The 20,805-nt window shown below is 44.6% G+C and overlaps 1 protein-coding gene across 1 annotated transcript in view; it reads right to left on the reverse strand.

Annotated features, from left to right (window-relative positions):
• The window catches only part of adgrv1 (adhesion G protein-coupled receptor V1), a gene marked incomplete at its 5' end in the record, with an annotated part of 297,728 nt that overhangs the window by 30,098 nt on the left and 246,825 nt on the right, over window positions 1-20,805 (reverse strand). Inside the window, 1 exon segment of the mRNA XM_079516851.1 lies at window positions 15,631-15,788. Coding sequence (XP_079372977.1) covers window positions 15,631-15,788 — 158 coding nt within the window.

The following is a 20,805-nucleotide window of genomic DNA, read 5'->3' on the forward strand; positions in this document are numbered from 1 at the left end:
GGCTGGGCACAGAACGCAACTATGTTGTGTGCATGCATGGCACGGAAAGAGTTAGGATGCATAAATAGAAAATAATTAAAAAAACGCATACACCACTGCCCTAAACATGTAGTGTTGTCGTTAGTAGTTAGTAGTAGTACAAGCACCCAGGAAGAAGTGGACTGAAAAAGGGTAGGAGACAAACCCAGTTCCTGGGGGTAGGAACTGGGGGGTACCCAATACCATACAGTTATAAAGGATAGCGTTTTGAAGCACCCGGAAGGTATGGGTGTACCCCCAGAGGTAAAAACAATGGGGAAATATTTTTTTCCTTGTAGATTTTTTACTGAATGGGTTCCCAGATTGGCCCTGCCCTGCTCTGGTCTGGTCTGTCTGGCCAGATCTGATCTGGTTCTGGTGCGGTCTGCCCTGGTCTGGCCTGCCGTAGCCCTGCTCTGCCTTGCCGTGTCTGCTTGGTGATATGTAGGCCACTAGTCCACTTCACAAGTAGTCTGGAAACACAGGGGCATGGGTCCAGGTTTGAACAGAGCCCAACTCACATAGGTGCCACTTCCACCACCCTGTCAATGCCACCCTGTTCTTTCTCTCTCTCTCTCTCTCACACACGTCTTCCTCTCCTCCATCCATCCCCGGCTGTGTTTTTTCCCTCAGAGTAAGCACATTCCTGCCCGTGGATCCACAGGCTAGAGAGTCAGTCCTTCCCACAGCTGGCTGGCTGTTTGAATGACTGGTTCAGCATCCGCTGGGAAAGAACAAACTACACTTGCAACTTTCCATCCATTTGCCCCCCCCAAAGAAATAGGTGTGTAATGCACATGCATGCACACACGCACCTTCATGTGCCTAAACGTGCAACAATCTCTCGATCAGTGGTTCTCAACGTGGGGTTCCAGGGGGTCCCCGCCGGCAAAAGTAGTTAACATACTGTAGCATCACTTTTTTTCTTCAAACCACTTTGAACATTTCAATGACTCCACTACATTTCCAGGAAGGGAGAGTTTCTCTAGATAGAACATTCTGCAGCCACTGCCAGCGTTTGAGAGATTTTACTAATCTTTCAAATGAAACGTAGGAGATCTACAAGCTCAAAACGCGGCATGAACAAGCTTCTACTTCTGATGCTTTTGTGTGACGCTGCAGTATGATCGAGTAGGGGTGTTACTGTAATTTACAAAAGAAAAAAAAAAGGGAAAAAAAGGAAAAAAGTGATATGGAGATAAGAGGTTTCTGCCCCAGACATCCCCAAGATGGTGGAGGACCCTTGGTCCTCTGGGCCATTAAACGTCCAGTCACAGTGGACACAAGGGAGCCAGTGTTCTCTCTCTCTCCACTGGGTGTTTGAGCCGAGCCGCTCAGCTCCCAGTGGGAGAAGGTAAACCCAGATGACAGGCCTACAGAGACCCAACACAGCACACGCATAGCGAGAGGTCACCAGCTGTCATAACACCACTCCAGAGACTTGTATTAGCCACCGTGGCGTTCATGCATGCACAAACACACGTGCGTGCGTTGAGGCAGAACGCCCGCTTGGGAAATGAAAGATCGGCTTATAGTGCCGAAGTGCCCTCGAGCAAGACCACGGAACCCCTAAAGGCTCATTCATAGTCTGGGTTTTCGGTGCTGAGGTGACCACCGGAGCTGAAATAACATTGAGCGGTGGTGAGGTGACCACCGGAGCTGAAATAACATTGAGCGGTGGTGAGGTGACCACCGGAGCTGAAATAACATTGAGCGGTGGTGAGTAAAAACAGAGAGAAGGGCTGGGGTGGTGGTTTGCTCTTCACCGCGGCTCGTGATGTCATGTTGTTTCGGTGATAGGTTAAGGTGATATAGATGCAATGTTCCACACACACACACACACACACACACACACACACACACACACACACACACACACACACACACACACACACACACACACACACACACACACACACACACACACACACACACACACACACACACACACACACACACACACACACACACGTCGGAAAAAGAACAGTGCCAGTACATTAGTTGGCCTGTGTATAATAAGCAAACTCTGCTTTGCAATAGCAAACATTTCCACAGTTAAGATGATGTTTCCTGGAATGCTCAAAACATTCTAATATCCTTCAATTACTGCAGCCATATGGTGGTGTAAATAAATACATAACACACAGCTCACACAGACACCCATCTGATGCATGCTGCTTTGATTTTGTGGTTGTTGGGAAAGAAAACGTTAATATATGATGTAGGAATAGGGATGGAGCTCGATAACCGATACCCTAGTAAAATATACTGGTTCTGTTCAGAATTTATCTCACATCTTTCCACAAAATAATAGAAAATGCTCAATAGTGGACTCGATAAGAACCCGGCTCGACAAGCCTGATCGATAAGGTGATCGTTATCAATACAAATCAACGAGCTCCATCCACACATAGGAATGTCCATATATGAGTTTTTCCCCTGTAAATTATTGCTCTACTTGTTTAAACTACAATGGCACACAAAAGCATCAGGAGTAGCAGGTCCACAAGCTCCAAACTTGGCACGAATACTAACAGCCAGGGGTGCAACAGTTGTTCAGACTAATACTAACAGCCAGGGGTGCAACAGTTGTTCAGACTAATACTAACAGCCAGGGGTGCAACAGTTGTTCAGACTGATCCATTTAAGCTTTTATTTAAAAAAAATGTGCGCAGATCGTCTATTTTCACAATTTTTAATGCGAGTATAAAACAGGGTTTAAAGGTTTAAAGTTAAACCTATCATGAAAGATACAATGATATACAGCCAACGTGTGTAGCCACTGAGCTGGTTTCAACTTCAGATATATAAAGATATAAAGTGTAATAGACATAGGTCAAATCTAATATTTCTTATTATTCTTTTCAAAATGCTCATAACATTAATATTTCCCATATCACCACATTCTACAACAAAAGCTGATGTGTATCTTTGTGTCTTTTGTATCTGCCAGTGTGAAAGATTAAAAGATAAAAGTGCCCAATGAAACAAAGAGTGCATTAACCACTGGCAGGTTTACTGTATACAGCATGTTCCCTGCAGTATGAATTACAACACTATATGACACTAGAACTCTTTACAACACTATATGATACTAGAACTCTTTACAACACTATATGACACTAGAACTCTTTACAACACTATATGATACTAGAACTCTTTACAACACTATATGATACTAGAACTCTTTACAACACTATATGATACTAGAACTCTTTACAACACTATATGATACTAGAACTCTTTACAACACTATATGACACTAGAACTCTTTACAACACTATATGACACTAGAACTCTTTACAACACTATATGACACTAGAACTCTTTACAACACTATATGATACTAGAACTCTTTACAACACTATATGACACTAGAACTCTTTACAACACTATATGACACTAGAACTCTTTACAACACTATATGACACTAGAACTCTTTACAACACTATATGACACTAGAACTCTTTACAACACTATATGACACTAGAACTCTTTACAACACTATAGGACACTAGAACTCTTTACAACACTATATGACACTAGAACTCTTTACAACACTATATGACACTAGAACTCTTTACAACACTATATGATACTAGAACTCTTTACAACACTATATGATACTAGAACTCTTTACAACACTATATGATACTAGAACTCTTTACAACACTATATGATACTAGAACTCTTTACAACACTATATGATACTAGAACTCTTTACAACACTATATGACACTAGAACTCTTTACAACACTATATGACACTAGAACTCTTTACAACACTATATGACACTAGAACTCTTTACAACACTATATGACACTAGAACTCTTTACAACACTATATGATACTAGAACTCTTTACAACACTATATGATACTAGAACTCTTTACAACACTATATGACACTAGAACTCTTTACAACACTATATGACACTAGAACTCTTTACAACACTATATGACACTAGAACTCTTTACAACACTATATGACACTAGAACTCTTTACAACACTATAGGACACTAGAACTCTTTACAACACTATATGACACTAGAACTCTTTACAACACTATATGACACTAGAACTCTTTACAACACTATATGACACTAGAACTCTTTACAACACTATATGATACTAGAACTCTTTACAACACTATATGATACTAGAACTCTTTACAACACTATATGATACTAGAACTCTTTACAACACTATATGATACTAGAACTCTTTACAACACTATATGATACTAGAACTCTTTACAACACTATATGATACTAGAACTCTTTACAACACTATATGGCACTAGAACTCTTTACAACACTATATGACACTAGAACTCTTTACAACACTATATGATACTAGAACTCTTTACAACACTATATGATACTAGAACTCTTTACAACACTATATGATACTAGAACTCTTTATCATAATATATGGACAAACACTGTAGTGTGGACTTCATGTTGTTGTGCTGCGTATAGTCGGGGTTAAAGGAGGTCATGGCCCCGTATTTTGAAAGTCACGCCTAATTAGAAAACAGTAATTATGACGCCAGACGTTCCGTCACGGGACACTGCACCTCACCTTTGCCCTAGAGCAGTGGTTCCCAAACGCTTTAGCCCGGGACCCAAAAGAGACATTTGATGTCTTTCCAGGACCTAAACTAGTGAAAATAGCAGATCTACAACCTCTGAAACCCCTCTTCATCCTCTGACATCCAAAATATATATTCTTTTAACACATTAAGTAAGTATCGTGTTATTATGGATCCCACCGCAGCTCTAGGCAATCCCCGCTGTGATTGGCCACTAGCCAGTAGTCGCCGTGATTGACAGTTCTCGTTTTTTGGAACTATGTCTTACCTAACCCTTACCTCAGTAAAACTATTCCTAAACCTAAACCTAACCCTAAATCTAACCTCAGTAAAACTATTCCTAAACCTAAACCTAACCCTAAATCTAACCTCAGTAAAACTATGCCTAAACCTAAAGCCACCAATGGGTCGCCATCTCCTTGCAACCAAACGGTTGCGAGTAGACACATGTAGATGCAAGTAATTGCAAGCAACCACAGTGCCGGACTATTTATAGGCGAACTACGCGACTGCCTAAGGCCCCGGGAGTTGCTAGATGCCCCCTGAAAATGTCCTCAAAGTCAAGCATCCAACAAGCTTTGAACTGAGCGGACTTTCCGTTCGAGAGAAAATGACCCGAAACATCTTGAAAACGGCCACTTTCTCAGACTTTCGATTGACTTTTGGCCATTATCGCCGCCGTTTTTCTTTATACGGGGGAGGCGTCCTGTGGCACTGAGTGAGTTAATAACACGGGCTAGGAAGGTCGAACAGCGACAAACTAGATACATGAGTGAAGTTCACTTTGAGCTGCATGCAGCCCCCGCTTAGGGAACTAGCATTTTCTCATGCCAATAAAGATCCTTTGAATTGAATCACTTACGTCGACATGCGCCAACGTGCAACAGGACATATCATATTACACCGCTGCGACGAACGCTAAAACCGCTTCGTTGCGTCTGGACCCATTGTTGTGGTTTGTGCTTAACTCAACCTCAGTGAAAAAAACTATGCCTGGCCGGGAGCCAATCAGATGGGTCTATCCTAGAGCTGTGGTGGGATTCCTAATCAAACGTCAGTGTCTCGACTTCAAATACCGCAAAGGGACAGTTATGTGGCACACATAGCAAAAAGGGCCATGAAACAACCACAACAACTGATAAATCGACATGCCGATCAGATGTCCAAAATAAAGGCCTGCGTGTTCGACAGGTTTTTGCACGTACGCCATCATGAGCGCACCAACCACACGGCAGAATCCCACAATCAAACAAACAGCCCGTCCGTCTCTAATCGCGTGTTTATTCTTTTTATTTCCCCATTCCTGGCCGTGTTCAAAGTGCAGCCAGCTCAGGCAACAAGAACAAAGCCATAAAAAGGAACAACAACACTGGTTCACTTGTGCTCCGCTCTCTGCCTTGTTGACTATCTGAGGTACAGAACACTCTCCACCTACTCTATCAAAAGGACATCACGTCTGGCAAACAGCACACACCTTGCAGGTTCAACGAGGCCTGAGATAAGGGCCTTTTAACTGATGTACTCTTGGATCAGATTCAGGGCCCTGCAGGGCAACTGGAAAATCCACACAGCCGTGACAGCCAAATCAAGTTCAACATCGTCGGTGCTGCCTGTCAGGCAGAAACCTCTTATCTCCATATTTTAACTTTTTGTGGGTTTTTTTGTGTGTGTGTGTGTGTAAATCAACTTGATCATACTACACACTAGCGTCACGCGAAAAGCATCAAAGGTAGCAGTACCGGAAGTGTTCTAAATGCGAGCTCGTCGACTTTTGAATTTGAAACCTGAAAAGTAAACCGTTTTGGACATATGAGGTTTCCACCTGAATATCTGTCAATGATGTTCTGCAAAGCCATGCAACCTGCATAACGTCGAGTGCAGCGATGCTAATTGCAGTCACGCACACACACGTGCGCGCACACACACACAAACACACGTGCGCACCCACACCTTTTCTTGACATCAGAAGGTGTGCTATATCTCGCACGGCTATGCAAGTTTTACATGCGGGCCAGAAACAGGCATATGTGAACAGTGCACTGTGGCCTGTATACTGCTTATCTCAGCAGCTGCGTTGTTAGTCACGGCTGTGAAAGTGAAAATGTTGACCATCAGGACGCGACCGACGATGATATCAGCCGTCATGCCGGCGCACTTTTATTTATTTATTTTGTTCTGTGACAGGTTGGTTGGCGTGCACGGTAGAATGAATTCCCACCAGATCCAGGAGCTTGATAAAGAACGTGCACACACACACACACATTTGAAATGTTTATTTATGTCCACATAATGAAGGAATACAAGTACAGGAATACCTTGTACAAAGGACATAAACACTGCCAGTGCAGTTTGACAGTGGGAGGACACACACACACACACACACACACACACACACACACACACACACACACACACACACACACACACACACACACACACACACACACACACACACACACACACACACACACACACACACACACACACACACACACACACACACACACACACACACACACACACACACACACACCTGGCAGAGAGTACATGCAAGTCAATGTGGCTGCAAATCACAGTCAGGCAGGCAGAAAGCTAAGACAACCTTGTATATTCCTTGTATGGTGTTTTATGTTTCAGTGTATGATGCCCAACATATAGACACCAACGTGGTTGAGAGCGGTTGTATGTATCACAGATACAATGACACGCTTACGGCGTCGGCGTGTCATCATTAGAGGCAAAGAAATCTTCAGTGTACAAAAGTTACGAAAATAAATCAGATCTACAAGCACACAACATTGTGAGCTTGTAGACCCCCAGCTATTTGATCTATGTTTGTGCGACACGTACAAAAAAAGATGAAAGATGGAGATGTAAGGATTGTGTCCAGACAGCCTCGATATCATCTACACACAAAAGCCAGAAGCATCAGTAGTCACTCTGTGTGCAGTGGTGGAAAAAGTACTCCCATTTTTTTAATTTAAGTAAAAGTATCAATATTGCAATATAGAAGTAGTAAAAGTCTGGAATTAAAAATGTACTTGAGTAAAAGTACAAAAATATTGGCATCAATATGTACGTAATGGCATCATTTCTGATTTATACTCTATGTTAGTAGAATTTTCTCCCGAATCCTCTGAATCCAAATGTAATGCATGGAAGGCTGATCTACAAGAGGAATTGACACTGGAAGAGTGGAGCATGGCCTGTACGGAGGCTCAATCCCAGACGGGTAACACTCGGTTAAAACTATTGCAATATAATTGGCTGATGAGGGTGTATATCACTCCAGAGAAATTAAATAAATTTAGTGCAGATATTCCGGATACTTGTATCAGATGTGGTAAAGACAAAGGTACACTTTTCCATTGTCTGTGGGCATGCCCAAGAGTGAAAGAATTCTGGGAAGAAGTAAGGAGGGAGATTCAGAAGATATTGTTGATAAATATTGAGCTTGACCCGAAACTGTTTCTATTAGGTCTTTGCCCACCTGGCCATAAGATTCAGAGTAGCGAACAAAGATTTCTAGATATATGTTTACTACAAGCCAAAAGGGCTATAGCTTTATCGTGGAAAAAGATAGGCAAACCCAGTATTGCTCAGTGGTTTAGGGAGCTGTCATTGTGTCTTCCTCTGGAAAGAATCACTTATACTTTGAAAAATAAACAAGAGATGTTTGATAGGATATGGGGACGGTTTATCCAGTATATTACGGTTAATGATTTATCTTATTTAATGGTGGAAACTGAAATTGTTTAATTGTATTCTCTGCAGCTATTTGGTCTTGTGGCCATAAGGACTCTGTTGTGGTTACCAGTCTAAGTGCCCTTATTTTATTTAAATATACTGTATTTATATGTATGTACTGTATGTTTGGTTTTTGTTTTTGTTTTTTTAAGTAATTGTATGTCTGATGTATTATGTATTGTTCTGTTGTATTGTCTGTTTGTAAAAAAAGAAAGAAAAATGCAATAAATATATTTAAAAAAAAAATATATATATATATATATATGTACGTAATGTACCAAAAGTACTCATTATGTAGAATGTCACATTTCACAAGTTTCCAAATTTATAACATTTTTTAAAATCTTTTGAAAATAGCAGATCTAAAAGCTCACAATGTGTCACATTGCAACGCATTGGGATGCATCGCAATGCACAGCTTGTACGTGGCTCAGCGGTCCAGGCACCTTGGCCGGTAGTCCGAGTCTGGCAGTGTGCCGCGGGCTCGACTCCCGATCCCAACGGCCTTTACTGCATGTCACTCCCCCATCTCTCTCCCCCATTTCCTGTCAGCCTACTGTCTGTCCCTCTATAAAAAATAAAATAAAGGCGAAAGCCGCAAAAAAGTACAATATTTGCCTCTGATATGTAGTGGAGTAGAAGTAAAAGTACTGGAAATGGGAAATACTCAAGTAAAGCAAGAATGCCTGAGAATACCTTACATTTAACTACAGTACTTACCTCGGCTGGCCAGGGACGTGCAGAGAGTGTCAGAGAGGCGGGGGCTGAAATCGCGTAAGAAGGCACTTTTGGACAAAAATAGCGAAAATAGCAGATCTACAACTCACAACGAGAGCTTGTAGATCAGCTATTTTCGGGGCACAACCCAGCACTCTTTTGCTAGTGGAAATGCGGTGTACGACTTGGATTTATAAACACATTTTTTCAATGCAAAATGCTGTGTTCAAGTTCAGGAGACTTCCGGGGGAAAAAAGCAATTCTCCAGAATGCTGTCTTCCGGCATGGCATGGAAAGGAGTGGCATTTGCATTTCTTTCACCATGTAGTAAATGCTGCATTCGTGGTCTGGAAAGTGCAGTTGTTTTACAGACAGGTAAAAGGGCAGGGGCTGAAGCCCCCTTTGATGTCTATGTGTGCACGTCCCTGCAGCTGGCTGTACTGCAGTGTTGAAGGAACAATAAGTCTTGATAAACTGTTGTATGAATGTGTGTGTGAATGGGTGAATGTAATGCACAATCTCTGTAAAGCGCCTTGGATAAAGGCGCTATATAAATGCACCATTTACCATTTAGCAGGTGGAACACCAAGCACTAACCTCTGTTCTGTTCTCTGAAAGCAGTAAAAACCATAACGAAAGACCGCCGAGCAATAATTCAGCTCACATTGGCTTTTTTACTTCTCCTTAGAGTCTGGACACGCTGAGAGAAAGTCAATACTCTGATATACAGCCCTGTGAAACGCCACTAAACTCTCTCAAAATATTGTTTGCCAACAAGTGTGTGTGTGCCTGTATTACTATACTCGTGAGGACCAAATGTCCGCAGAAGTATAATAGTAATTTCAGAAACACAGACACAAGGACCATTTTCCCTGTCCTCAGAAGACAAATGGTTATAAATACAAATGCTATATTTAGGTTTAATTTCTAAATAATTAGTCTGAAGAATATCATGTAGGCCTGATGCCTGTCTGCCTACCTACCACACACACACCTCAATATAGTAGTGACGGCTACTGATCCTATGCAGGAGGGGATTTCAGTGGACTATACTTGTGAACGGTGCATCCGATCATTCAAAGCACCTGGTCCGGTTAAAGTAGGCATCTAAAACTATCGATGTATAAAATACGACTTAGAAATTAGTAAAATCAGACAAATTCTGAGACGCTACTTAGGCGGTATCACAAAACGCCGGCGCATGCGCATGGCATTGATGATACCATGGCGCATGGCATTGATGATACCACGCACACTGGCACGCGTGAAACTTAGCATATTAAGGCGGCACATGCAAATACAGTATGATGCACCTTACAGGTGCCTACACATACATACACGCAAATAGATATTCATACACGCAAATAGATATTTATACACGCATACACGGAGCAGTGATGCACACATTACCAATAGACAGACGGACGCAGTGAATGAACACACACACACACACACACACACACACACACACACACACACACACACACACACACACACACACACACACACACACACACACACACACACACACACACACACACACACACACACACACACACACACACACACACACACACACACACACACACACACACACAATCCATGGGGGTCCTTGGCATTTGGAGAACGGGCCCTATGTCTTAATGGGTTAACGAGAAGCTGCAGTCTAATTAAAGTGCTCAGATGTTCCCTGTTCTGTAGCAGAGTGACTCATACAATGCGGACGCGTACTCGCCTGTTGTTCCTGAATCTGAGGCCAACATAAACCCACGTACTCACCCAGGAAAATGTATTCTTGGTCGCACAATGCGCTGCCGTGCAACACGTCTATTTTTCTCGGCTATTTGCTGTTTCTTTTTGTGTGTGTGTGTGTGTGTGTGTGTGTGTGTGTGTGTGTGTGTGTGTGTGCGCGTGTGTGCGCATGTGCGCGTGCGTGAGATTAACTCTTAGTGCTCTGGTTCTTCTTCAACAGTATGTGTAAGCAGAACATTAAGGTGCTCGGCAGAGCACACACCGACCGCCCCGCCCCCACAATCATGACCCCAACTTACAATTGAGGCCTTTAGCAGAATGCTCTTATGTCCCTCTTATGTGCAGAGTTCAAAGTAAAACGGCGGTGGACCCTTATAGTCGACAGATGACTGGGTAGATAGTAATGTAAACTGAGTGCAAGTAGGACAATTTGGTGCTTCTAAGTAATTAGGATACCAGGTAAACACCTGCACACCTCCTTGGCAAACATACATTTGACCTGGATCGGAGAGTTCTGTACTATGTGAGGAGTAACATCAAGCCTTCTGACCTCGATCGGAGAGTTCTGTACTATGTGAGGAGTAACATCAAGCCTTCTGACCTCGATGGGAGAGTTCTGTACTATGTGAGGAGTAACATCAAGCCTTCTGTTCTGTACTATGTGAGGAGTAACATCAAGCCTTCTGACCTCGATGGGAGAGTTCTGTACTATATGAGGAGTAACATCAAGCCTTCTGTCTGGAGAGTTCTGTACTATGTGAGGAGTAACATCAAGCCTTCTGACCTCGATCGGAGAGTTCTGTACTATGTGAGGAGTAACATCAAGCCTTCTGACCTCGATGGGAGAGTTCTGTACTATGTGAGGAGTAACATCAAGCCTTCTGACCTCGATGGGAGAGTTCTGTACTATGTGAGGAGTAACATCAAGCCTTCTGTTCTGTACTATGTGAGGAGTAACATCAAGCCTTCTGACCTCGATGGGAGAGTTCTGTACTATGTGAGGAGTAACATCAAGCCTTCTGACCTCGATGGGAGAGTTCTGTACTATGTGAGGAGTAACATCAAGCCTTCTGTCTGGAGAGTTCTGTACTATGTGAGGAGTAACATCAAGCCTTCTGGTCTGTACTATGTGAGGAGTAACATCAAGCCTTCTGGTCTGTACTATGTGAGGAGTAACATCAAGCCTTCTGTCTGGAATGTGTGTTCTGCCATGACTCGTTGCAATAACATACAGTATGCGCCGGGTAAACTTGTTGTCCACACGAGAACTATTACGATGAACGAACTACATGTTGCTCTAACTAGGCATTCGCGGGTGGTGCAGCAGGCATGTATCTAATAAACAACGGAGTAATGCCAACTGCCAAGCTGCCTCTGATTCGCCTCCCGAACGTCCCCTGTGATGCACGAGGGACTGCTTGGCCTCTAGTCATGTTTCACATTCACAAGAATTGCCGGCTTTGTGTAAATGGTGATGCCCGGCGACTTTCCCTACTTGCGGGACTCTGGGAGACGAGGATTTACTATTCTATATCGGGTTGCAACTCGGACGGGGGCCGAGTCGGCTCAAGCGAACTTCGTAACGTTCGATACAGCAACTCGCTCGCTTTAGCTCGCATGGTGGTGTCTCTCGTAGTTCAAGTTCACCTGAGACGGCGCCCCTCTGTCGGTCTGAAACTATACTTGCCAAAAAGAAAAAAAGTAGTCCGCAGTTGTTGGTAAAATACTGATGGCAGGGGGATTCGATCGCACAAGGTGTGGATTGGGAGTCTTGGCCAGAATGTTTGGGAGGTCCAAGTCTGTTCTCAAAGTGGGGTCCAGCTAAATGTGTTAATACAGCATCACAATCAACCCCCTCATCCATATTTTATACGTTGGCCAAGATCGCGCTTGCCAAAAATATCACATTTCAACTTTTTTCTCGCGTGAATTTCTATTCCATTCTGGCGAGGAACGTAGCTGCTGTTCAGAGAAGTACAAATATCACATTTTCGTGGGTATTTTTCACCCTCTATGTTAAATCATTCCCTTTTAGGTCGAGGGACGTAGCTGTGTGAGGAAGTGTACACTGGGGACAGTTTTGTGGTTACGACTTAATCTGACAACCACAACCACCATGACCTCGTCCCAACCCCCGCCTCACTTCAAACCAGTGTGTGTGTGTGTGTGTGTGTGTGTGTTTGGAAGGGGGGGGGGGGGGGGGGGAGTGGTGTCAGGTATCTGAAAAACAGGGAGGATGAGAAAAACTTTATTTTACACTGTAAAAAAATAAATAATGAGTCTTCATTCAAGTTATCAGATACAGCACAGCACGAAGTGGCATGCTGTGAGCTTGTATATCTGCTATTTTTGAGAACCACTGCTCTAATCGTTTTCTCACACACACACACACACACACACACACACACACACACACACACACACACACACACACACACACACACACACACACACACACACACACACACACACACACACACACACACACACACACACACACACACACAAGTTCAGTGGTGGCCCACACACAGCGCTATAGTGGGCACAAACTGCGGGCCATGGCGATGCCAGTCACGGGACTGGCACTAATGTGGGCTTTGCTTTGTCATTGGAGGGCCTCGACATCGCAGCACCAATCTAAGCCTGCAGGATTCCCACCAATGGCCATGGATTAAGGCCCGCCCATGACACCGATGGACCTGGAACGCTGCGGACTACGTGGGTGGGCCTGGGCGAGAGAGAGAGGGAGAACTGGACAGCAGTTGTAGTTCTACGTAAATTACCCGTATTTGGCCCAACAGAACCCCTTCTGAAAATGTTGCGTGCCAGGGACCCCCACACCCCAGATGAGACGATTCAAAAGTATTAAAATGTTCCAAATAATTGTGATACTTTGAGATTTTTCAAAAACAGCAGATGTGCGGGCTCGCAGCACGGCACCAAGTGATGCGCTGGGGGTCCCCGGACCCCCAGCACGGCACGGAGTGATGCGCTGGGGGTCCCCGGACCCCACTTTGAGAACCACCGCTGTACAGGATGGTGAGAGGGTGAACTGAACATGAGCTGTACGGTATGTGTGCGTGTGCGTGTGCGTGTGTGTGTGTGTGTGTGTGTTTGTGTGTGTTTGCGGGTGTTCAGAATGGTTGCATAATTAGACTCAGTGTTTCGAGGCAGGTCAGGACTGGAATGACGGAGAGATTTTTGGAGAGAGTTCGACTTGGCTGTAAAAATAGCCTGGCAGCCGCGGGCCGCTGTTGAGGATTAGCTGTGTGGTGTAAACAACTGCTGTGGGTCACACGTGTATATACACACACACACACACACACACACACACACACAGTCACACACACACACACACACACACACACACACACACACACACACACACACACACACACACACACACACACACACACACACACACACACACACACACACACACACACACACACACACACACACACACACACACACACACAGTCCAAACACAGGCCACCCTAACCCCCCCTCCCATACTAAATGACAGGGAGTGTGGTTTTGGTGGGGACAGTCCCATTACATTACATTGTATACAGCCAGTGTGTGTCTGTCATTCTCTGCTATGTGAAACATATACCAGAGGTTACGGAACACAAAGCATGCTCTGTGTGTAACTGTATCTTCTCTAGCATTTAGCTCAATGCAACCTTTGCATTATTCTCTGGGAGGGATGGTTGTGAATGTGTCACACCTGGGGGTCTTCAGGGTTTTTCAGGCCAAGGACCCCTTCAGCTGAGAGAGAGATGAAGCAGGGACACTTGCTAGACATACTACCAGTCGACAACACCGTCGCTCCCGACATGCGCTGCCGGTTACAACTAAACCGTGCTGCGGGTTAAAACGAACCTGTGGCTCCTGACATGCGTGGCAGGTAAAAACTAACCCGTGGCGACTTAAAACGAACCTGTGGCTCCCGACATGTGTGGCAGGTTAAAACGAACCCGTGGCGAGTTAAAACGAACCTGTAGATCCCGACATGTGTGGCAGGTTAAAACTAACCCGTGGCTCCTGACATGCGTGGCAGGTTAAAACTAACCTGTGGCTCCCGACATGCGTGGCAGGTTAAAACTAACCCGTGGCTCCTGACATGCGTGGCAGGTTAAAACTAACCCGTGGCGAGGTAACACGAACCCGTGGCTCCTGACATGCGCGGCAGGTTAAAACTAACCCGTGGCGAGGTAAAACGAACCTGTGGCTCCCGACATGCGTGGCAGGTTAAAACTAACCCGTGGCGAGGTAACACGAACCCGTGGCTCCTGACATGTGTGGCAGGTTAAAACGAACCCGTGGCGAGTTAAAACGAACCTGTAGCTCCCGACATGTGTGGCAGGTTAAAACTAACCCGTGGCTCCTGACATGCGTGGCAGGTTAAAACTAACCCGTGGCGAGGTAACACGAACCCGTGGCTCCTGACATGTGTGGCAGGTTAAAACTAACCTGTGGCGAGGTAACACAAACCCGTGGCTCCTGACATGCGCGGCAGGTTAAAACTAACCCGTGGCGAGGTAAAACAAAACTGTGGCTCCCGACATGCATGGCAGGTTAAAACTAACCCGTGGCGAGGTAAAACGAACCTGTGGCTCCCGACATGCGTGGCAGGTTAAAACTAACCCGTGGCGAGGTAAAACGAACCTGTGGCTTCCGGTGAGGTTAGGTTTAGGGTTGGGTTTTTCGGACTCATGACTGTAGGACTGTTATAGTATACGTCGGACCAAACACATGCACCTGCTGTTGGTAAGGTGTGTGCACGTGCGCACGTGCTACCTGTGCTGTTGACGCGTCCGCGGTAGATGTCGTCGTAGCACTTCCACTGCTGGGTGACCTTGTATGCATGGATGAAGACCACCAGGACGCCCACCAGGCAGATGAGAGGCACCAGCACGGCCGTGCACAGAGCCGCGTAGATGTTGGGGATGAAACACCTAGAGAGCAGACAGACAGACAGACAGACAGACAGACAGACAGACAGACAGACAGACAGACATATAATATAATTATTTCAAAACATGTTCAAATTTTTAATTAAAAACATGCAATGTCAATGTTTTTTTTCCCAGTAATTTCATGAAGAAATCAAGGAAAAATCTAAGACATTCCATAAGTTAGGAAACATGTTTAAGAAGTAGTGAAAATAGCTTATGTACAAGCTCACAGTTTTGAGTTTGTAGATCTGCTATTTCCATTAGTTTGGGTCCCAAGGAGACATCAAAAGTTTTCATCATATTGGGATAAGAAATCTGGAATTCCCCACAAGATCAATAAAACATATCTATCTACCTACTTCATCCATTATTGATACGATGTAAGGAGGTTTGTGTTCTACGTGTGAGGTTGGTTGAAGGGTCGCGAGCAAGATCATGTGTCTCTCTCTCTCTCGTCACCCTCCAGTATATAAATGAAGTAAGAGACCTTAACAGTAACCGTAAAAGAAAACAGTATAGTGAAGAGATTGCGGTTGAGAGAAAAAAAAGGGTTGAGAAAGGAGGATAAAGTTGTTTCAACAAAACCCGAATGATGTAAGCCTGCTCCGTGCTTCCAAAACTTTAAGCTATGAGAGCGCATTGTGTGCGTGAGCGTGTGTGTGTGTACAGTATGTGTGGGTGTGAGAGCGCGCATGTGCGGCCGGGAAGGAGTTCAAAGGACGTATTACATGTCTTTATAAGTCTGTATTCCGGCTAAGACCTCGTTGCTCCAAATGTCCAATAACAGGATGATGCTAGCTGATACCCAGGAGCCTTCCTAAAACCACTCGGCCTGCCAAAAAAAACAGCCTCTTTTCACTGCATTTCCCCTTCTTCTGCGGAGAGAATAATATATAAGTCTGCTGAACAACCAGGTCAGCCTGGGGGGAGGGGAGGGCGGGGGGGTTGCAGGGCAGGAAGGAGGAGTGAGGGGTCAATCTAAGAGCCCCAAAGGCGCTTAAATTTTTTTTTTCCTTCCTTTCTGCGAGAACTACAGAACAAACACACACAGAGCTTCATGGGTGGGTGTGTGCTTGGTGGAGTGGTTACGGCTCATGTGACTCTACGTCTGCTGAGTGTTACGTTTTAAACGGTCCCCCCCCCCCTCCCTGGCCGGCTGCCAGACAAACAAGGAACTTGAAAAAGCAACGACTGATGCTATGCTGGCTGCGGCCCGCGGGACAACGAGACTGAGGGGTGCGTGTGTGTGTGTACGTGTGTGTACTGTGTGCGTGTGTGTGCGTATATATATATATATATATATAAGAACACAGACCGGGTAGAATTTCTTTGGGATATTTTATCAAGAACATTAATGAGGACCAATCATATGAAGATAATTTGAAAAGTGGTGAAGTGGTCCTTTAAGGCTAAAAGGATAACACAAAAACGTCCCGGGAACATGTCTCCATTGTGGTCATACTGTGTATTCAATTCATCAACATACAAAAATGAACACAATAATACATCATACACACAGAGCCGGATTTACCTTGCTGAGGGCCCCCGGGCTGGAGCAAATTTGAGGGCCCCCCTTGGGGCGCGCGGCGGAGCCGCCCAAGATAGCCCGCCCAAGATAGCCCAAGATAGCCCAAATAGTTTTGGGCTATTTTGTTTTCATTTTGGGGTACCCGGGCCCCTAAAAAGAGAGGCAGGCAGGCAGGCAGGCAGGCAGCCAGGCAGAAGCTCTCATTGGTTTAACCATAATACAACTAAATACAATAACTATACACACATTTCACTTGAATTGGATTTATAATAAAAAAATAAAAAATAAAAATAAAACATTTTGGGGGCCCCCCTAGTCGGGGGCCCCCGGGCTGCAGCCCACCCTGGTTACACATCATTGTATGGATGAGTAGAACTTTCCCATGTTTGTTCTAAATGTGGCCGGTAACAGATGGAAGAGACAGGTTAGGATTAGCACTACACATTTAGAGCAGTGGTTTTCAACCTTTTTCCTACGAAGACCCATTAATTATTCGGCATTTGAGCCACGGAACGCCATTTGATGAGATTTAGCCTCTCCGACTCTCAAACTAAAGAATATATTGTTGTCGTTGGATAAGAAGACCACCTGGAACCCCCTCAAGGACCACTAGTGGTCCCCGGACCACTAGAACCCCCTCAAGGACCACTAGTGGTCCCCGGACCACTAGAACCACTGAGTTGGAGGATATAGGATAAGGAGATATAGAGCTGGCCTTATGCCTGCCTCATGCTCAGTTGTTTTGCCAGTGTTGTGCCGTGAACAGAGAATAGCCGATCTACAAGCCCACAAAGCATCGCAACTGCAACACGTTGTGGGTTTGTAGGGCCCCAAATCACACCTTAGAAAGCACAAGTGTCTATTTCAAACACAAAGTGTTTGAAATTTTCCATTTTAATCCTGAAAAGCAACAGTTTTGGACATATGAGGTTTCCACTCGATAAAGACGATATCCGGGCCTGGGCCATGGCTCAGTGGTCCAGGCACCTTGGCTGGTAATCCAGTCTGGCAGTGTGCCGCGGGTTCGACTCCCGATCCCGACGGCCTTTACTGCATGTCTTCCCCCCATCTCTCTCCCCATTTCCTGTCAGCCTACTGTCTGTCCCTCCATAAAAGATATAAAATAAAGGCGAAAGCCACAAAAAAAAAAAGAACATTTAAAAAAAAAAAAAAGACGATATCCGATTACAACCGTGTATAGATTTTGAAACTCTCAACCACAAACCCTGACCTCATACAGGATTTAGGTTGTTAAATGTTTTCAAAAACAATCGATAATTATATATTTGTTCTCAAGATTGACAGAAGATCTGCTACTTGCGCTATGTGACACGTCGTGGACACACGTGCTTGGTCAAAGTACAGCATAGCATAGGGCTTACTGTAAGTGGTTGAGAACTCGCCCATATCCACTTACACACGTTTGGCACACGTTAGGAACATACTGTATCCCCACAGCCTCTGACAAACATGGACACACACAGGCTACTGGAGAACATCAACATTAACATGGACACACACACAGGCTACTGGAGAACATCAACATGTCGGTTTAATGAATGTCATATTTAAAGAGTTGTTGGCCATAAGCCTAAAGCCGGACAATAGTAGATCTACAATTTTTCGGTGAGCGACACATCTGGCATAAATCTTTAAACCAAACTTATATTGCCTCATCCTAACACTAAACCCCATCTGAATATTTTTCTAATTGTAAAGCTATCTTTAAACATAGTTTTTTAACCATTACGCGCGCGCGCGCGCACGCACACGCACACACGCACACACACACACACACACACACACACACACACACACACACACACACACACACACACACACACACACACACACACACACACACACAGCCTATATGGCTGTGACTGACATCACTCACTACTCTACTATTAGTGAGTTAGCTATTTTGTAGTGCTGTGTGAATGTACAGGACATTACTACATTGTTTCTGTTAGGCAGAAACCTATTATCTCCATATTCTAACGTTTCTGTGTTTGTTTTGTTTTGTGTAAATGAACACCCTCATCATTACAGCGTCACACAAAAGCATCAAAGGTAGCAGGCGCACAAGCTTGAGACACGGTGCGAAGCGACACATTTTGAGCTTGTGGAATGTTTCGTGTAAAGCACTTTGAAATGATGCCATGTTGTTGTTCGATTAAACCTGCCTTCCTATTCCCATCTTCTTCCACCATTTGTTTTCTCCATGAAGGTCCATTATTAGACAAAACTGAGCGGTGTTTGTGTGTGTGTGTGTGTGTGTGTGTGTGTGTGTGTGTGTGTGTGTGTGTGTGTGTGCATGCATGCGTGCGTGCGTGCGTGTGTGTGCGAGTGCGTGTGCGTGTACGTGTGCGTGTGTGCGTGCGAGTACGTGTATGTATGTGTGGGAAAATCAACATCCTGACATGCAATCTCGGTTTCAGCCAAACACCGTCACACACAAACAACTCATGTGACTGTATTCCTTTTTCACAAGCTGGGTTTGGCACGCTGCTGCCATGCGGACGTGAACCCCGCGCCATCGGTTCACATCCAGGAGTAATTGGTGTGTGCTAGCCAAAATAAAATGTGCGGTATGACAAATAAAGGATTGCATCATGTTGGTGTGGGCCCCGGGCGAGCGTAAACACGTGGTAATGTGGGTATTTGTCCCGCTGTGGCCTTGAGGAGTGGAGGCCAAGTTAAGGATCCCAGGTCAGGAAAGGATACGCCAAACAAACCCCAGGGATTCCCGCTGTGGGGTTTACGCCCGATTTACAGTATGCTTGATTTTGCGCAGTGGTTCTTTCATGTTAAGGAAACCCCTGAATTGAAATATATTTGGCCGTGGACGCCCTCCCTTCTGAACATGTTTTGTTTTGTGCCAGCGGCACCCAGTAAAAATAGCAGATGTAAATGGATGAAGCGGTTAAAATTACCATGATGCTATATTAACTACTTTTTTGTAATTACCCCAGTTTCTGTGTACTTGTAGGTCGTCTATTTTCGGTGCACGATGAAGTATAGATCAGGCATTCCAAAGATGTTTCCCCGTTTAGATGTACAGGTTTGTCTTCTGTGACTGGGAATAGAGTTATGAGGGATTTCCTGACTGGCACAACCACACCGTGCAGGAATTCTAACTCGCAAATAAGGCAAATTCCTGGCGTTCAAGGACGGGGTTTTTCTTTAGAGAAGGGGATTTCATGGGCATCATTCTGGCTCAGGGACATTGGTTTGAATCTGGTGACATGATTTGATTCTGGTTACATGATTTGAATCTGGTGACATGATTTGAATCTGGTGACATGGGTTTGAACTTAATAGCCTGGAAACCAGACAGTTCAGCCAAAATCTGCTCCTCTGTTTGAATTACATTTTCGCTGGGAGATCAATCAGGGCCTACTATTCAAAGTGGGGCAGGTTAATCACCTTTTTTGAAACAATGACGTGCAATGGTACAAAACTCATATCTGCCCTGTGCAATTTGTG

Source organism: Electrona antarctica (assembly GCF_951216825.1).
Source record: "Electrona antarctica genome assembly, chromosome: 12".
NCBI classification, from domain to species: Eukaryota; Metazoa; Chordata; class Actinopteri; order Myctophiformes; family Myctophidae; genus Electrona; species Electrona antarctica.